The sequence below is a fragment of the Durio zibethinus genome, chromosome 28 (assembly GCF_047325235.1).
Source record: "Durio zibethinus cultivar Kanyao isolate XHJ-2024 chromosome 28, ASM4732523v1, whole genome shotgun sequence".
Lineage (NCBI taxonomy): Eukaryota > Viridiplantae > Streptophyta > Magnoliopsida > Malvales > Malvaceae > Durio > Durio zibethinus.
This window is the reverse complement of record NC_143189.1, coordinates 16,220,453-16,239,297: the sequence shown is the minus strand read 5'-3', so window position 1 is coordinate 16,239,297 and position 18,845 is coordinate 16,220,453. Positions and strand designations below refer to the sequence as shown.

The window sequence follows — 18,845 nt, the reverse complement described above, 5'->3', positions numbered from 1 at the left end:
TAAAGACAACAAAATGATTATAAATATCCAATCACAATTAAGAATATAATAGATTACAGAAAAAAAAATATAAAGCCCTAAAGAATTATAAAAATATTTTTTATGAAAAAATATTTTTATAATTCTTTGAAATTTTACAAAAACTTTGACTCTAAAAGAGTATTACAATATGTGTAAATTGTTATTTAGTTGTATCTTAACCTTTATGAATGTATACATAATAAGTCAATAAAAGTTTGCATATTCTTTAATTAAAGTAATACAAAAAATTACAAAAAAAATTAAGGTTAATAAAAAAGCAATTTTAAATTATGAAAATTAATAAAAAAATTTGTACATGGCATGGGTTAAAGAACTAGTTAATCTATATATTTAAAAACGTCAATTTTGGAGGAAGGAGTGCATACCATAATCTAAAAATCTACTTTTATTTTATTATTTATTAAATTAATTTTTAATTTTTAATTTGGTTTTTTATTTGATAAATTTTGTAAAAAAAATTAATTAAACTATAAATATTAAAATAAACCGTATCCAATTAGTTTCAATTTGTATCGTTTCAATATAATTTTTTTTAAAAATTTTAAAATCAAGTCGAGTTTATTTTTGAAAACAGATTTAAAGTATTTCACCATAAATTCGGGTTTTCATGTGACACATCTCTTTTTTTTTATTTTTGTTTTTAATTTTTTACTTTTTTAGGATATATGTATTTATATTTGCATTTAATTTATGTTTGCATTTCTTAAATAGTTTTATTATTTATTTTTAAAGAAATATACTTATATTTGTCTGTGTTGTTATACATTAAAATGACATAAAAAATTTACTTCTCTCATATTTAAAAGATAATTTAAAAAAAATAATCCCGCAACAAAACACAAATTTAAATCAAAATTACGTAATTTTTGTAGTTTTTTTTTTGCCACATTTTGAGATTTAATTTTTGTAGTTTAATTCATACAAATATAGTTTTTTATTAAATTAATTTAATAATTTTAATCTAATCACTAATTCTGCTATATTTTTTAAGTTAAAAATATTAACAACTTGCTAACTTAACCATTGAGGTACTATTTTGATAGGTTAGTAATGAAATTGATGATAGTGTTGATTTATTGAAATATTGGAGAATTCATGTAAAGCTGGCAATTGTGTTTGAATGTGTTTATTGTTTCTTGCCCATTTACTCATTTTTTAATGAAATCACTTTTATTTTAATCATTTTAGGAATTAGAAAGTAAATACAAATACAAAAAAATTAAATCATGTGGATGTGGTACAATAACAAAAGCAATTAAGCAATAGTATTTGTTAACCTAGTTAGATAGCTACCATGTGCAAAATAACCCTTTGTAATAGGAACTTGGTCCCTAAGAAATCCACCATTGTCATCACCAGGTTATGGATGTTGACTGGTCCATTAGCTATAACAAAGAACCTGTTGGACACATATTTGACCGTATATTTTTAAAAAGATTAATTCATTTGAAGGAAAATGAATATGGCTTAACTAGCCAGCGTAGCTAGGTCTCTTACAATCGTTGTAATTAGGGATGACAATGAATTGAATCTAAGACTAGTTATTATTTGTTTTAAATATGATTCAATTTTATATTTGTAATAGTTAAATTTGATCCGATTCAATTTTTTTTTTATTTTTTAATACTTGAACCTTATTTAATTTTATATTATATAAAATTATATTCAATTTAATTAAATTTAAAATTAATAAAATATTATTTTTAAAAATAAATATAAAAATATAAATATTAAATTTAATAAATAATTAAAAAATAAATTTATATATATATATATCTGATTAAGTTGATACGAATTTATCTAAAACTCAACTTTAAATTTTTTTACTATTATCTAATTCGAAATCTAATTTAAAAGAGAAATCGTTCCTAATAGAATTAAAACTTATCAAGTACGAATTGAACTACCTTCCCTAATTGTACCTAATAACCATAAACATGAGTTTCTCCCCTCTTGGTAGGGCTAGCTAGCCATTGTTGCAATTGATGATGGGAAACCAGGGTCCATTCATTTATAAAATTAAGTAAAAAATTCAGTCAAATTCATTTATAAAATATAGAACAGAAGCAGAGAATATGTACTAGATGGACACAGTCAGTCAGCTAAACTGTATATGGAGCAAACAATTATTTCATATAAATGACACTTTCCATCTCTCTCATACACAAAATGTACGTTACACATTTTCCCAACCTCATCACACAGTTCCTTTAATAATTATCGATGGTTCCCATTTTCAACATGATATACAGTTATACACAACCAATTTCCCCACAATCATATAACAATGTTTGTTTGCATTCTCCTTATATATAAAAACAACAATCAAACTCAAAATTCTCATTCGATCATTCATTTTTTGCCTGTTGTTACGCCAACAACGACATTGCTCACCTGCAAATATCATAAGTTTTACCACTACTGTGGAATAACTTTCAGAAAATGAAGAACATATTTACCAAAGATATGCAGTTAAACTATATTTACCAATTTGCCACTCTCGTCAACGGACATGGGATTCTCAACAACAACTGTTTGGCTCTGAGAATTCAGTATTGAATGCGAAAAGGTTAGATTCAGTAAGTAAACAGTTGATAACTCAAAACCATCTACATTTCCTCAGAATAAAAAACACTTATAAACTTCATGAACTTACTGTCGAAGTAGATGGCATAGTCCCTGCCGCAGCTATCCCGTTAGGTCTGTTTACGGGAAGTGTATCCCTCGCATTGCCCAACTGAAAGATAGATGAGAAATAGGAAGTGAGGAATGGGTAAACCTCCAAATAGAGTTTCTCTAGATAGAAATATTTATAAACTGCATCTCACAACAATGATCAAAAATATTTATTGTATGGACATAAGCTGAGAATAAGCACTTATCCTTCTAATTATATATAATTTAATTCACTTCCATTGGGAAAAATAGCAAAGACAAAGCCTTCCAATTAAATATTTATTATACCAGGGACATTCAATATCATCAAAACATTAACATCTAAAATATGCCAATGTAAGAAAAATTATACCACAGCATGACGGGATGCACAAATTTTGAATATTTGAGAAGTAAATGACCATTAAATTGGATGGCAATCAAAGGGGTGCCAACAAAAATTGCCCTATCCAATCCTGAACCCAAATCCTGTTTCAGGAAAGAGACCTGATCCTATTTCCACTAAAACTGGTGCTTCTGAATCTTCTAGTTACTACTTAGTTAAGCTAGGGAGTAAGACCAAGTTTGAGAGGTATTGCCCCAAAGTTGAATTCTCTCAGCACGAGAGGACAGAAGACAACCCAAAAACAAGAAAACATGATTATGTTTTGAACATCACTAGGGCAAAGAGCTTGAAGCAACTGCATGCAGCGCACACAAACCAAGTAAATGGAGACATTCAGAAATAGACCAAATACATACAGAAATATTGCTAAAGAATTTAAAGATTTTAAAAACCAAAACTTGTGTCGTGATTTTATAAATCGGAAAACAAGAAATAAGATACAAACAGAAAGAATGACTAATATAAAGCAAATTATGAATTAAAATGGCCTTTTTTAGCCTCTGGTGAAATGAAAGTAAATTTCTAAATCTCTGCAAATTCTTAGATACATATTCATATGTTATTGATAGATGCGATATGAAAAATTGTATCAATTCAATCATACTTACGCCAACATTAGTAACATATTGACAGACAGCACATTTGACGGATGGAGCTCCATATGGATACATTAAGGTTGTACGGCAGTGCCCGCAATTGATGTGAGCAGTGGATGCTTTTTTCATGGTCATGAGACCCATGAAAGAAAAAAGTCAGTAAACAAGATGGGGATCATGAAAGTGGAAGAAAAGAAGAAAAAATGAACAAGCAACATATAAGATATACTACTAATAGTACTGCAAGGCAACCTGGAAATGCAATGGTAACAAGTTAAATGAGGGACCAAAGAAGAAAATACTGTATGGTTTGTACTCACTCCCCAAAGTTCATAGAAGAGTATATAACTCCAATGAAAAACATCTAAGTATCTTCATCAACAAAGGGGGAATGATTGTGATCGTACTTAAAACTTCAAGAGTTAATTAACTGCTAGGCTGAAATTCGCTCAAGCTAAAAGTCCACTTCAAAAGTTTCTAACACAGAACTAGATTAAATGATTAAGCTACTTTCTGTCAATAAGCATATTAAGATTAATTAGTTACAGATATAAACCAAATTGCAGCAAACAAGGCTCTGATTAACAACCACAAACACACAGGCTGAAAGTGCATGCTCCAACTCTAACAGAGAAGATCCACAGCCACACAAAACTGCAATTGCATGCTAGAAGATGAAAAACAAGAAGTGTTCTTAATTTGATCAGAACAGCCATTATCTTTAGCCACTCAAAGTAGCTCAGACTGCTACTAAGATCTTTAGCTATTTGATCAGAAGACTAAGCATATTTGATCAGAACATGGCAGACAAAGTTTAGAAGCATACTAAGATCTTTAGCTACTCAAAGTAGCTCAGACTACTAATAAAAGAAGATGACAATGACAATAACAATAAGGAATACAATGGTAACAAAAGACATCCCTGAGGAACCCATTGTTATGCTTGAAAACCAAATATACGATGGGGAAGCGCTAGTCGTCAAACAGAACCACACACCTATTTTTAGAAAACTGAACAAGACTCCTTAACGTTGTTAACAGTGCAGAAAAAGTTGATGTAAGAAACAAATATTCAATCCACAAGCATTATATTTTCCTCAATTCCCAAAAATAATTTTCCATTCTTCTTTAATTGCATCAATTCTGCAATTCCAAACACATCACAAGCACAAAATCATTATATTGTACCTGGTGCAAGGTTAATGGTGTTACAGCAAGAGCATCTTACACTTGTTGCTCCACGTGTATACATTAGCAATGTTCGACAACCTCCACATATGAGTTGAGCCATTTCCATCCCTGCAGGGTTAATTTACAAAGTTGGGTTATCAAGCCATAAGATTCTAATTTAACTTATTTACATATCTAAATAAGAGGAATGTAACTAGCCACCCCACATTAATTTTTCCTTCACCTTAAATTAAGTCTCTTGCTTTTGCAGAACATTCTAGATAACAACACCGACATAATTAGCATTACCAGATAGTTTCAAAGTATATATCAACAAGGCAACCAACATGAAAAAGGAAAAAGAAAGTTCATCTAAATATACAATAGAGTGACACTGCAATCAAATGTCTATTAAAAGGATCAGAAAAAAAATACTACCTATAGTATTATCAATCTAGTTGGCTGGTTATCACCCTGCAATTAATGCAAGCCATCAATAATCTTGTCAAGGTAACAACCTAGAGAAGGGTGGGCTACAATCAAACCAAGTTAAATGGTAGATTTAAGCAGCTGGCCAAGATGGAATCATACTTCCAAAGGTTCTAATGGAGAATGGTTTGGGGACCAAAAAAATAGTTTGATATTTGTCTGGAGTGCTCATATAATTTGAGCTCAGTTGTTATCTAGCTTATACACAATCAAGTTCACATAAAAAAGCAAGTATAAAAGAAAGAAACTGTGCAATGAAATAACCTATGTGTAATTTAAAATATATTCAACAATCAGCGAAGAATATAACATCAAAATCTCTAAAACAAATAGCAGTCAGTTCTCACGAACAAATTGTCATGAGTTTAATTTCGTGTGTTCTATTATCAAGTTGAATTGCTAATAGTTGAGCCAACACTTCACTTCAAAAGGTAACAAGTCAGCTTACTCAACCATACCAAGTTTACGTATATTGCATGTTAGCTTGTTTAATATGGTCATTGAGTTTGAAATGAGTGAGTTAGCAACTTGGGCAGCCAACACGATCACAGTTGTTAAAAATTTTGCAAAGAAAAAACATACATGCCTTTTGGTTGCATTCAAGCATGCTTCTAAAGTTGTAATATATCTGCCATGTGTAGCTAATGACAGACTAAACCCAACATAAGGACAAAATAAAACAGCTCCATCAGTTGTAACACTCAAGTCAAATCTCATCTCAGCATTTAGGCCCACATTTAGTAATAAAACCAACGACCAATATTTAGGCAAGGAAGCAAATTCAGAAAACAAAAATGCAAATAAGATTTTTGTATGACCATAAAAGGGGATTGTTATCTCTATTTGAGCTTATTTTAGAAGAATGCCAGAGTAAAACCTAGTAAACTTCATGGCCGAGAAATGGTGCTGTGGCAACAAAATAAAGAAACACTAAGGCATATAAGTCTAGGGGAAAGGAATGCTCCTTTTGCTGTTTCTTTGAAGCATTAATGGGATTGGAATATTTGGATTTCTTGCAGTGCTCATAATTCAAGCTATTGAGCTGAATCATCAATGCATGGAATACTAGGACCAGAAGACTTCTGAGACTAATAGTGAAGTTAAGAATTATGCTTTGGGATTGAGTTGCTTTATACATTGGGTTGATTTGATGAACCACGGTAGGGATAACCCAAGTCACATTTTGTTAATGAAGAGGTACAGGTAGTTTCTAAGAGGACGGTTCAAGAAGGCAAGGCCTAATGCATAGGAATCCACTAGTCCCAAGTATTCTTTTTAACTGGAAGTAGTTCTAGATGCCGCGAACTGAACATTGATAAGGCCACTTAGAAAATAACCAAAATTTACCAACTTTATGAAGTAGATCTCTTTTGAGTTTCAATTAAAAATAATCATTTCGATGAATGAAAACTAGCAACTGTTCACAATGTCAGAAAACTAATGGATGGCTTTATATTTGCAAATACTAAGAGTGAGAAATGAAGTTTACCAGGGGGAGGGACTTGGGTAATCGTATTGCATAATGCGCAGCAAACATTTGTAGCTCCTCTAGGATAAAGAAGAATGCTCCTACACCCACTACAGACAAGCTGACTCTGCATATCTGCCTTCATTGAAAAGGACCATAATAAAGAAGCTTTTCCAAAATCTCATCATAATGTCAATAGTCATTTGCAATTGAATAATGTCAGTCTGCAGATTCGATATAAAGCAGATGGTAGTAAAATCTCATCCATTAACCCAATCCAGTCAATATTCATAACATTAATACAGAAATTACAAGTGAAAAAAAATCTAATAGTAATAAAAATTTGACTAAAAGAAGGCGCAAGACTCGTTTAAAACTAGCATTCAGAGGCAACATAGTGAGAGTGCTATCTCAAAGTACAATATTAGATAATATTGAAATCATAATATTCACAATAAAACTACAACAGAGATTCTTAATTCGAAATTCAAAAATTAGCTAAAGAAAAATCATTAAAACAAAATATTACTACCTGCTGCAAAGTCTTTTTTCAACCACTTTTTCCCTTATAACAATTTTTTTCCTTTTGCCCTTGTAATAAGAATTTAACAACATCTCATCACAATTAACACTTCTTTTTTCTAAAATCCCTTTTTCTTCAATCAAATCCCTAGCTAATAAAAGTTATAACGGGATTGGGGATCATCCCCTAATTTTTATTTGAAATCAACTGTACAAAGAGAACATTTATTTTTTTCACATACATCAATTCTATTTCTTAAAAAAAAAACCATTGACGAACACAGATAAGATGTAAATTAAAACCCTATATATAATTGAATTAAAGAAATACCCGATTTCCCCTCCTTCAACAAGGAACCAATTCCAATTCTATGATGAGCAATCGAATTGAGAGTTCTGTCAAACAAATTACAAACAAAAAAAATCGCAATTAAGAGGTAAATTTAAAAAATAAATAAGGAAGTTTGATTTTACCTTGAGGAAGGCGGAGAATTCGAATATAAGAAAAAAATAATGTTACTAAAGGCAAACTATAAGCTTTGATTTTTAAAAAATACGATGAAATTCGCGCAAAATCAGGAATCCTGTAATTACGTGGATTTGGGTCAAACCAGAAAGCCGAGATTCTTCTTCTTCTCTTTTTTTTTTTTTTTGGGGGGGGGGGGGGTGTATAAATTAATAAACAAAAGTTCGCGTGCGTTTGGATGTACGAGGACATTTCAAACTAATTTATACGAATCCTTCAAACGGCTAAAGCATAGAGCAAACCTTCCCCTTTGCTTTTACCGAATTTTGCACTTTTACCCTCCTATTTTTTACTTATTATTTCTTTTAATTGTTGACACGGTCTCTTGGTTTGCTTTATCCCCAAAATTGACCTCGGGTTTTCTTTAAGTCACAACACAAAAGAAAATCTCTCATTCTTTTGGAATATAATTTTGCATTTTAACATCATAGGATTTTTTAATTACACATTTAATATCAGAATTATAATCAAATTTATTGATTTGATATTTAAAATTTATAAATTTATAATTATGATACTCGAACTTTATTTCCATATCTATTTGCATATGAAAACCATTAATAAGACGGTGACATATTTTTATTTAACTATTTAAAATATCTTCGAATAAAAATTTAATAATTATTTAAGTTTTTATTATTTTATTATAATTAATTTTACCCTCAAATATTTATTTTTATCAATTAAACTTTTATTAGACAAAAATTTATTTACCCTCAACATCAATTTTCGTATAGTTAAAAGACTTAATTGAAGTAAAAATAGATGTTTAAGAGTTTAATTAATCTGAAATAAAAAAAATTCAAGATTTGATTGAACTAAAATGATTATTAAATTTTTATTCAACGGTTTTTTTATCCTTTTGCAAATAAATAAATAAATATTTTATATATTTAATCAGGTATTTAGAACAGATATAACAATCTTATTATTACAGGTAGTTCAGTTTTTCATGAATATGACTTGCCTCCACTCAAGAAAATTTACATAGAGAAATGATTTTTCAAGCAAGTTAATTTGTATAGCTTTGCCATCAAATTCGGCGAAGAGAGGCCAACCTTTTCTCAAGATCATTAACATCTGTAGATTCAGACCTGCAAGCAAGCAAATAAAAAGGTAGATTTGTCAAAGCTATGATCTTTGCTTTGAATGCATCTCCCTACCGCATGCATGTGTATAATTTCTTCTGTCAGCATACACCACTTTGCAAAACAAAAGGAAAAAAATATCTGCTTCTTATTCATTCCACTATAGTAACCAAATCAATGATATAGGATTAGAACTACTATATCAAGTGCAATACAATATATATACATACTTACATAATTATACATGTATATTATATATTATTATATTATATTATACAATAATAATAATATATCCAGATTTGGAGCCTGTAGTCTATGCATCTATTTTATCAAAAAAAGCTGCAGATTTGGAGCTGCCTAAGTGATTGTTGTGATTGAGAGAATGCACTTGTGTCACGGTCTGTGCACAAATCCTAAGCCTAGTGGGTCAAGAGATGCAGCTTGTTCGAGCTGGTGCAGCTGAAGGACAAGCTCCCGCCCGTGACACTTGGTTCTTTGCTAGCTCACTTTATGGATAATATATCCAGGGACATGAGCAGGGCTCTGTTATTTCAGGCTGTTTGGTTGTTCTGGAATGGTTTGCCTACATCTAGTTTAAGACTTGCAAGAAAGATGTTTGATGGCTTGTTCTGTCTAGCTGTAAATTGTTTGCCCTTCTATTAAGTTTCCAATTTACAGCCTAGGTATGAATTGGTGTACAAGGATGGTTTGTCTTAATTTGGTACAACTATATACTTTGTAGTCAAAAGAGGATAAGGTTTTGGCGTGAGTGTCAAACAGAAATTAATTCTATATTTTCTTTAAAAATGTCTCATACGAATAGCTGACAGGCTCGCTCCTTGGATGATGCATCATCATAAAAAAGTACCAATTATGAGTAGTTTAAAAAAACAGTTCCAGAAATAGTTTCAAAAAATGCTTCTTAGTAGTTCAAGTAATCAGCTCTAACTTTCATTTTGATTGCAAGTTAAGCAAAATGGTGCAACCAAAAGGCTCTTATATAAAGAAAAGGGCATTAATGTCTTTAAGGTAAAACCTAAAACCTAAAAGAGCAAGGGATAAACAAGAAGAAATCAAAAGAGAGAGACAGCAATGGTAGGGTTTTTTTTTTTAAATGGGTGAGGGGGGAGTTGGGGGTTGGTGGGAGTCTAAGATATGGAATACACAATAGTACTTTGTAAACGATGATGGAAAAAAAATGCTCAACTTTTTTGCACTTTATCCAAAAACAGAAGCAGATCTACTGGAGAATAATTTAGTGCACAACAAAAAATTTTTAAATATAGTACAATTATGAAGATTTTCCTGAAGAAGAGTCATATATACCTAGCATTAACCTCGGGAGCAGCATTCCTTGATGCAATCCGACCTTTTGGAGCTGAAGATAACTGCTCAAAGGAGACAAGATTAAGCATTTGTATGCACATTCTTGCAATTAGAAAAATGCAACATATCACAGAAATTTTTTATAAGATCAATTTCAAGAATCCAACCTGAGAAGCAATATCCACACCAATCTCATCAAGCACCTGATAATCAACAATATAATTAGGGTTGTAAGGAAAAACTGAATAGGATTTATTCCAATGAAACTAAAATGAAATAAATAAACAAATAGTCAATAAATAAAATATCTCACCTGGTTGGTGAGCTCCTCTGTTTCCTCTTCAGCCTCATCTTTGTCTAAAGTTTCATCAATAGCTTCCGACATCATCTCTATCTGCAAAAAGAACAAGCAAACAACCATTACAAGACATGCTAGACACCAACAATGAAGAGAAACTGCCACTCTCACACAAGTTGATCCAAGCTCTAAGTTTCTCCTGCAAAGATTTCAATATAAAGGAAGGTATGCATCCTTGCACTGAGGACAAGGTGGATCAATCTAATTAATTATTCGCAATCAGAACCGTATTTGTGAGACTTGGTTATGTTTATTCTACGTTGCATCACTTTCTAGGTATGGTTACCAGGTATTATAGTTCTCAAGGCTGAAGATTGTATGTGAGAGAATCTAAAAGTAAAAATATTCCAAGAAAACAAAGAGTATTACCGTCATGTCCATTTGTGATGACTGCTTTTGGAATTCTTTTATTACTTTTGCTTGCTTTGTAGGAGCCATTTGCTGCAAAAGGACAGAAAATGCAATGATCAAATATGAGAACCATCTAACCATGAGTAATAAGCAGAAGAAAATGCAATGAACCATTTTGTAGAACAAAAGAGGCTAGTATAATGTTTTCCACTATATAATCTTCTTCACCAATCAGATCATTGACTCCTTATTTCTAGGGCCAAGCTAAGCAGCTATGTATGTAAACATCAGATTGGCATGACTTTTTGTTACACAAGAATAGTAGCGGATCTTGAGATTTGGTTTTTGGGGTACCAACAAAGAAAAACGTATCTTATTATATGTGCTAATATCTAAATGTATACCTATATGCAAGAAGTATATTAACAAAAAATAACAAGCACAAAAAATTATTAATTTTATCAATTCATAAACAAATGCATAGAGAAACAAAATAAAAGTAATTAAAACACGTTTGGCTATTTGGGTTAGAATTTTATGGAGAAAGCTAGAAAGTCAATTTGACTTTTGTTAAGTTTACATGATTGTAACTTAACAATTGTGACAAACTTGTTGATGATTTTAAGAGTTTGTAAATAATGACTAATGAGTACAATAAATGCACAAATAGCAATGCATAAAATTAGGTTATGAGAACATAAATATAGTTTTTTTATTTAAAAAAATAATTTTAGTTTGGAAGGCCACTTAAATTCATTTAATATAAATAAATAAATAATATATATAGCTTCATTTTTTATTTTTTTTTTGGGGGGGGGGGGGGGGGTTTGGGGGGCATGGCCCCCCTCAGCTGCTATGGATCAGCCATTGCATAAGGACTTCATGGTTGCAAAAAAACAATGTATAACATTTATCTAGTGCAAGGTTTTAAATGCATACCTTGTTCATCGCCACCATTGCCTTAGTTGCACCTTTCATTCCTGTAGATATTGAGGTACTGGCATATAATGCCTGTGAACAAATAAAATGAAATATTTAAATTAATGGTGATACAAACTTTAATCATGCCAACAACTAATTTCTTATAGTTGAAACTCAACCTGTGTATGAGTTGCTACACCTCTGATTTGGGCACGACTCCCCTGCAAATTAGTTATTTGTTGCCGCAGTCGAACAAGTTGGCGAGCTAAAATTCTAGTAGCAGCCTAAGAAACACAAACAGAAAATTAAATACAAAAGAACAAGCTGAGAGTTTGGGGAATTAATGGAATCATTTGAGCAAAGTCCAGTGCAGAGTTCTTGATAAATACAGTTAAGTATTTAAATAAACAAACAAATTCCATAAACATACAGTGAGGTGTTTGAAATCACACAATGATAAGATTTTAAGTTCTGCTTCCAGAGATGAGGTATGCATTTATTCCACATCCTGAATGTTCAAGATACAAAGGAAAGGCAATTCAAAATCTGCATATAATCATTTACAGCTTGTTTATATGAAAAAAGGTTAACGATGGTAATTGCTAGCACATCCTCAAGATAAAATTTTAAGCCTGTTAGTGCAACTTTTATAATCTTAACTCATGCGAAATGTTTCAGCCCCAAAAGCTACTAACAGTTAACACATGCACCTGTTACTTGATAACATAATGCTACTTGGGACTGGTTGCAAACCACACACACAGTCAATGGGGTTTATGCACAAAACTTGAGCCTTGATACTCTAAATGTTTAAATCCCAAAATATGCCAGTTCTTATTCATTGCTTATCGAACTGTAGCATGTGCAACTCCATCATACCAAGAAACAGAAATGTGTTAGTCTTGAGGCTATGTCTCACATGTGCACTCAGCACATCTTTTAGTTTTGGAACAATCGTAATGCTTTAAAATAAAAACACCTCATTACCAACATTAAAATAACCTTAACTTAAAATTAGAAATATAAACAGACTTGATATGTTGATAAATTTCATCAATACTTCCTCAACATTCAAATTTATTTCTCTTTTCAACTAAATTACAGCTCATATCTATATGGTTTTCAAAAAATATCACTAGCAGTAGCACATTTCTTTGAAACTAGAAATAAACTTGCCTCGTTTCCAGTTTTGGCCGTCATCTTGATCTCTGCCACCAACTTCTTTTCCTCCAGCTGAAGAGATGCAATCTCACGTTCAATGCCTAGAAAAAAAAAATTTGAAGAATCTAGATTAAAACAGACATGACTAATATTTTTAACTCTAGATGAATAATAGGAGAGCAAAGGACAGTTTGAAACATCAAAATTAGACCAGTGATTCGTGTATTCGTGTCATAAATTGCTGTCAACACAAAAATATAAAATATATTTTTTTGGTTTTGTTAAACTTATATATAGTTATTGCTAAAATTTTAAGCTGTGTCACGTTGGTATCCTATTTTTACGTCTCATGTTTTAAATTGCCTTGTTTAATCAAAATAAGCATAGGATTTGTATTTTGGAATTCCCAAGCAATACATGGAATGTAATTTCAGGTTCAATGGAGGAAGAATGATCAAACTTCAGTGTAATATTATAAGAATTTCATTTTCAGGTAAAGAAAACCCAAACATACCTCTGGTTGCAACAGCCATTTCTCTCTTGCTAGTCCGCAAAACATCTGGAAAATAAAAATAATAATAATAACAAAAAAAAAAAAAACAAAATGCTGAATAAAAAGTAGAAAAGTAGTGTAGGAAACTGAAATACCTTTGGGAGATGTCTTCTTCTTGAAGATGTTCATCATGGAATGACTGATTTTTTTCTTCAAAAAAAAAAAAAAACCCTAAGAAAATGTGAAGCGGAAAGAATCTAGGCTTCCCTAAAACCCTTTGAATTGGAAATGGAAATAATAGCAGTAAGAAAAGGAGAGTGGGAGCGCGTGAAAGGGCCCGGCCTCGGGGAGCGTGCCAGTGTCGGCCTCTTCTACTCGTCCAACGGTACGACTCCCTCGCACCTCAAACTAGCCGTTATAATGGCCTTTTTATTTGTTTATTTATTTATTATTTTCCTTTGCCATTACACTTCAAAAGCAGAATCTAGTGCTTTGACTCAAAATTTCTTAAAAAAATGATAATATATAAAAAACAAATATTTATTAAGATTTTTTATTGTTTCACTTTTATCTTTCAATAATTTATAAAATTATAAGAAATCTAATATTTTTTTCACATTTATTTTTTATTGAGTTTAATTTCTTTCTCTTTTATTTTTAATTAATAAAAGTATTTATTTATTTATTTTATTCATTTTAACACTTATGATTTTATTTAATAAAATTAGTTAAATCTTATTCTTATTGATTAAAAATAAATTAAAATATTATTAAATCTTTTTTTTCATCTAATTTCATTTATGCATTAATTAAGAAATCGAATCTCGTAATCAACAAGTGATTAGTTTAATAGGTTAGGTTCGTTTTCTTCAATAAAAAAATTTTAGATTCAAGTCTTGTCGATAGTCATTTGTTGGAATCATCTTAAATATACAATCTGTAGTTTCATCTCGAATATATGATCTGTAATTAATTGTCTTAAACAGTCAAATATGATATATTTTATTTTAATTTAAGAGATTGAATAATTTATTTACTCTTAAATTAAAAAAAAAAAACACAATCTAAACTTGTTTTTATAATACTTTTAGAAAATTTATTTGATTTTTTATTTTTAATAAAACAATCATAATGCATTCAAAATTTTATTTTTGGAGTACTTCCCGCAAACGATCAATCATAATTCACAAGAAAAGAAAATGATTCTTTCCTTGTCAACTACACTAAGCCCTGAGTCTTTAATAATGCTCCCATCGAACTAATCAGTGTGAAATTTTGCAATATAAAACTACATAAAGCTTAGCAAGTAAGGTGGATTTAATATAAGTAGGGAGTAGGGACGACAAGGGGTGGAGTTAAAGTTTTAATGTGTTTCAAATTTGATTAAATTTTTAAAAATTTATTCAACTTCTATAAAAGATATTCGATTTTTACTCAATACATATATGTATAATTTTTATTTAACTCAAAATTAATTTAATTATTTTAATTTAATGTTATATTCATAAAGTTATTATTTTTTAATGTAAATTATATCTTCATTATATTTAAATTAAGTTATTAAATAATAATTTTATTAATATATATACATATATATAAATATAAAATTAAATAAATAATAAAATATTTATTTATATATATCTTGAGATAAATTGAGACAAAATTCATTAAAACTCGTCTTCAATCCAATTTAATTTATTTAGAAAAAAAAAAAAAGCTTACTTTGTCTCTAGCCCGACCTTCGATTTTTAAAAAAAATCATTTTTATGAAATCAAAGTAAGTTAAAATTTGTTAATTATAAATTATTTTATCATCCTTAAATATAAATAAAAGGTGTCTATGGGTTTGCCAAATCATGCTAACACATCTGGGGACTTGTTTAAGGTTTGATTCATCCGTCATAAAAAGTTCATTTAGTCCTATTATTTAAAATACTTAAAATATATTTTATATTAATATTTTAAATAGTTTTAAAACTAAAATTAAATAAAAAATAAATTTTATTAATAAAATAATATTTCAAATGATATTCATCTTTGAAACGTATCATCTAAAGTCTAACCATTTCCATCCAACCATGTGAGTAGTGATGATAATGGATCAAATTAAAATAAATTTTTCTTAATTAAAAGAGTTCATAATTAAAAAAAAATGAACAAAACATAACAATTTTTATTTATAGCTTATAATAAAATAAACTTAGAATACATGGATCATAGCATCTCTACAATTCCATGATATCACTTTCACATCAACTATTCTTAGCGCAAAATGCTTGTCCTGACCCAAATTCTCCATTTGCATTTGTCCATCAAAGTTACCACAAGAGTTAAAAAAGGACCTTCATCCATATCTTTACTTCCTCTAAGTTAGTGGCAATTTTTATGGAGGGTCAAACCTCTATATGATTATGAATAATTTTAGTTATAAATATAAATGATATATTAATATTTATAAATTATTTGAATTCGATTCGAATAAAATTTAAATTCGATTCGATTATTATTGAGTCGAGTTTGAGCTCGAATAATTTGATTTATCAATTGAGTCAAATTTAAATATTTTTATATTTGATTTGAATAACTTTCGAATCTAAATGAGTTTTTATATTTTAATATATTTAAATTATTTTAATTAATAAAATATTTCAAACTCGATTTTAAATTTAAGTACAAATAATCAAATTTTTATCGAATATAATAATCAAATTTTTTTATATATTAATCAAACTTAATCAAACAAGCTCGAATAATTCGATTTTTATTTTGAGTCAGTTTTAATTAAAAAAATAAAATTTAATTAAATTTAAATCAAATTTCGAGTTTCGAATTTGAAATTAAAATTGAATTTAAATTTAATATTATATCAATTCAAATTAGATCGATTACACCAATAATCTTAGCAATTGATAACTCTTTTTCTCCTCGATGGGCTCAATATGTTTTAATTAGGATGATAAGTATGAGAGATTCAAAATAATTTTTCAAAAATATTCATTTATAAATACATAAACAAAATTTAAAAATAATTTTAAACCTTAATCAGATCATTCTTTTGATGAATCATAATAACCTCACTCTCCAACATGTCTCATTGATGCCTCTCCTTTTATTCAACATATTTTAAATTTATTTCGTAATATTTTTTATTCAACATATTTTAAATTTATTTCTTAATAAATGTATTTATTAGTAACCCACCAAATTGCAATTTTTTATTTTAAAATCAAAATAGGAATTCAAACTTTATTTTCAACAAAAAAAATCATGTAATTATGTACTAATTAATCCGGTCAAGTACCTCTCATCGTATTATCAAATGAAGCTTTAGTAAATCATTTTCTGGTTATTACATCGTGGTTTATTAATTGATTATTCAGTGATTTATATAAATGTAATGCAATGTATAATATCTTTTGTATTTATAAACTCATAAAAAATTATCATATATTTTTATTTTTAATTAATTTTTTAATATATCTTAATTAGGATATATATTTTTTAAAGTTACAATTATAATCAAATATTATATTTATATAATTAATTGAATAATCAACTAATAAATTATAATTTAATTAAATAATTAAACCCATATATAATAAATTTTGATCTTATGACCTTAAATTTTTTAAATCTCTTATTTATTACTAAATCAAAACTTTTTGACAAATACATGATACATGTTAATTTTACTGGTAAAATTTAAAAATTTTAATGACAGTAAATAAGATAATCTTTGGTATAATGATAACTATTTTTTATTAATATTTATTTATTTTTTGTTGTGACCCATAGCCTTGAAAGTTTTTTTTTTTCTTGAGATTTGGGAATATTAGAATTTAGACCTTAGTTAACTTATAATAGAGGATTTAGTATAGATAAGCATGGCTTAACAATTCAAGTTGTCGCCAAAGACAACCTAAGTTCAAAACAAGTGCAGAAACTTGAAATCACTTCATTAAAAAAAAAAAAAACCCCTTGTAATTATAGTAGTTAGGGTTAGCAATAATATTTGAATTTGTTAAATTTTAATTTGACTCGAGGTTACAAGATTTTTTTTAAATTAAATTTTGGGTTAGGTCAGATTTTTTTGAAATAAAGTCGGTAAACATGTTGCGATCAAAAAAAATATATATATGTATATATAAAATATTTTTTATTTTTTATTTAATTTTATATTGATATATATTATATTAATAAAATTATAATGTAATACTTTAATTTAAGATATTAAATTAATAATAAAACTATATTTATGTAATTAAAATATAATTTATATTAAAAATAATAATTTATAAATATTATATTAAATTAAAATTATTAAATTAATTTCAAATTGAATGACATCAATTATAAATATATATATAAATCAAATTGGATATAAAAAATATATTTTAATATCAAATTAAATTCAAATATTTATTTTATAAAATTAAATCAAATTCAAAAAAAAAAAAAACGAAAAACCCATTTTGACCCGCCGGACTCGTTGCCGTATCTAATAGCACTTCTTTTATGTCAGCCTTCTAAAACAGGGTGAACATATAAAATGACATTGGAAGAGAGTGAGAAACAACAGTTTCAAAACATTATTCATTTTTAATTAATAGAATAAAAAAACTGCAGATTTAATTTTGTCAGATTCTTGGCTCTTTCCTAAACATGTAACAGATGAAGTGAACTTTTCCAATATGTTTCCAAACAACAGCCCATGTTCTAGTTTTTTATTCAGACAACCTTATCATTATTTTCTTTTTTTTTTTTTTTTGTTCTCTTAGAGATATCTGTCTTAGCCCTCCTACTCACCTGATTCGGTATCTTTCTACCTCTCATGTTCCATTCCTTTATTTTTATTTTCAGCTCAACTTGGTGTAGATCTGCAAGATTACTTCTTTTTCAGTTGACCAAAAAGTTTTTCAAGAGAGTTTTCAGGCAGGATTTTCTACTTTGTTTATGGTTTTCAAGGGGAAAAATCAAATGCCCAGATTGAAACCACTGAGGTAAATTTATGTTTTTGCTCCTAAAGGGAAATGCATGTTGTTCAAATTGCTGAGATACAAATCCCAAATATTTGTGGTACATTTTATTAATGAATTCCTTCTTCTGTTAAGGCTTAATGATAAAGGGTAAAGCTTTGATGCATTTCTTGGAAATTGAAAGTAGTTTATGTAACATGCTGCTATTCAATTAGGAACCTTTTCATCTTGTTTTCTTGATAAGAATATAGAAGAAAGAGAGGGAAAAAGGGTTTAGTTGCTTGAGGGAATGTGATA

General features: G+C 28.8%; 2 protein-coding genes across 10 annotated transcripts; both read right to left on the bottom strand.

Annotated features, from left to right (window-relative positions):
- Positions 1-2,156: 2,156 nt before the first annotated feature.
- Positions 2,157-8,047, bottom strand: LOC149510803 (protein LSD1-like). 8 transcript variants are annotated; one of them, XM_089757477.1, is made up of 8 exons: positions 7,943-8,047; positions 7,680-7,744; positions 6,848-7,050; positions 4,888-4,998; positions 3,712-3,818; positions 2,699-2,779; positions 2,530-2,583; positions 2,157-2,436 (listed from the first exon to the last, which is right to left on the bottom strand). In XM_089757477.1, the coding sequence occupies exons 3-8, from the start codon at positions 6,969-6,971 to the stop codon at positions 2,395-2,397; spliced, it is 519 nt and encodes a 172-aa protein (XP_089613603.1). In that variant the 5' UTR covers positions 6,972-7,050; positions 7,680-7,744; positions 7,943-8,047; the 3' UTR covers positions 2,157-2,394. The 8 variants fall into 8 exon arrangements, with proteins under 8 accessions (XP_089613603.1, XP_089613607.1, XP_089613605.1 ...); XM_089757481.1 differs by having other exon boundaries at positions 6,848-6,965; positions 7,943-8,046; XM_089757479.1 differs by having other exon boundaries at positions 6,848-6,961; positions 7,823-8,045.
- Positions 8,048-8,743: 696 nt separating this feature from the next.
- On the bottom strand, positions 8,744-13,965 carry LOC111280919 (vacuolar protein sorting-associated protein 2 homolog 2). 2 transcript variants are annotated; one of them, XM_089757475.1, is made up of 10 exons: positions 13,728-13,965; positions 13,594-13,638; positions 13,095-13,180; positions 12,098-12,202; positions 11,937-12,008; positions 11,016-11,087; positions 10,602-10,682; positions 10,456-10,491; positions 10,289-10,350; positions 8,744-8,968 (listed from the first exon to the last, which is right to left on the bottom strand). In XM_089757475.1, the coding sequence occupies exons 1-10, from the start codon at positions 13,762-13,764 to the stop codon at positions 8,908-8,910; spliced, it is 657 nt and encodes a 218-aa protein (XP_089613601.1). In that variant the 5' UTR covers positions 13,765-13,965; the 3' UTR covers positions 8,744-8,907. The 2 variants fall into 2 exon arrangements, with proteins under 2 accessions (XP_089613601.1, XP_089613602.1); XM_089757476.1 differs by lacking the exons at positions 13,095-13,180; positions 13,594-13,638; positions 13,728-13,965 and adding an exon at positions 12,349-12,524.
- Positions 13,966-18,845: the final 4,880 nt, after the last annotated feature.

Bases quoted from the DNA above. Each gene is read 5' to 3' on its own strand.
- LOC149510803 (XM_089757477.1), bottom strand. From the start codon at position 6,971: ATGAAGGCAGATATGCAGAGTCAGCTTGTCTGTAGTGGGTGTAGGAGC. The intron at 2,780-3,711 runs GTAAGTATGATT...TCTATCTTTCAG, and splicing joins AATATGTTACTAATGTTGGC to TTGGGCAATGCGAGGGATAC. The intron at 2,437-2,529 runs GTAAATATAGTT...TGATATTTGCAG, and splicing joins TTGACGAGAGTGGCAAATTG to GTGAGCAATGTCGTTGTTGG.
- LOC111280919 (XM_089757475.1), bottom strand. From the start codon at position 13,764: ATGATGAACATCTTCAAGAAGAAGACATCTCCCAAAG. The intron at 10,683-11,015 runs GTAATACTCTTT...TTCTTTTTGCAG, and splicing joins CATCACAAATGGACATGACG to ATAGAGATGATGTCGGAAGC. The intron at 10,492-10,601 runs GTGAGATATTTT...GTTGATTATCAG, and splicing joins CAGAGGAGCTCACCAACCAG to GTGCTTGATGAGATTGGTGT.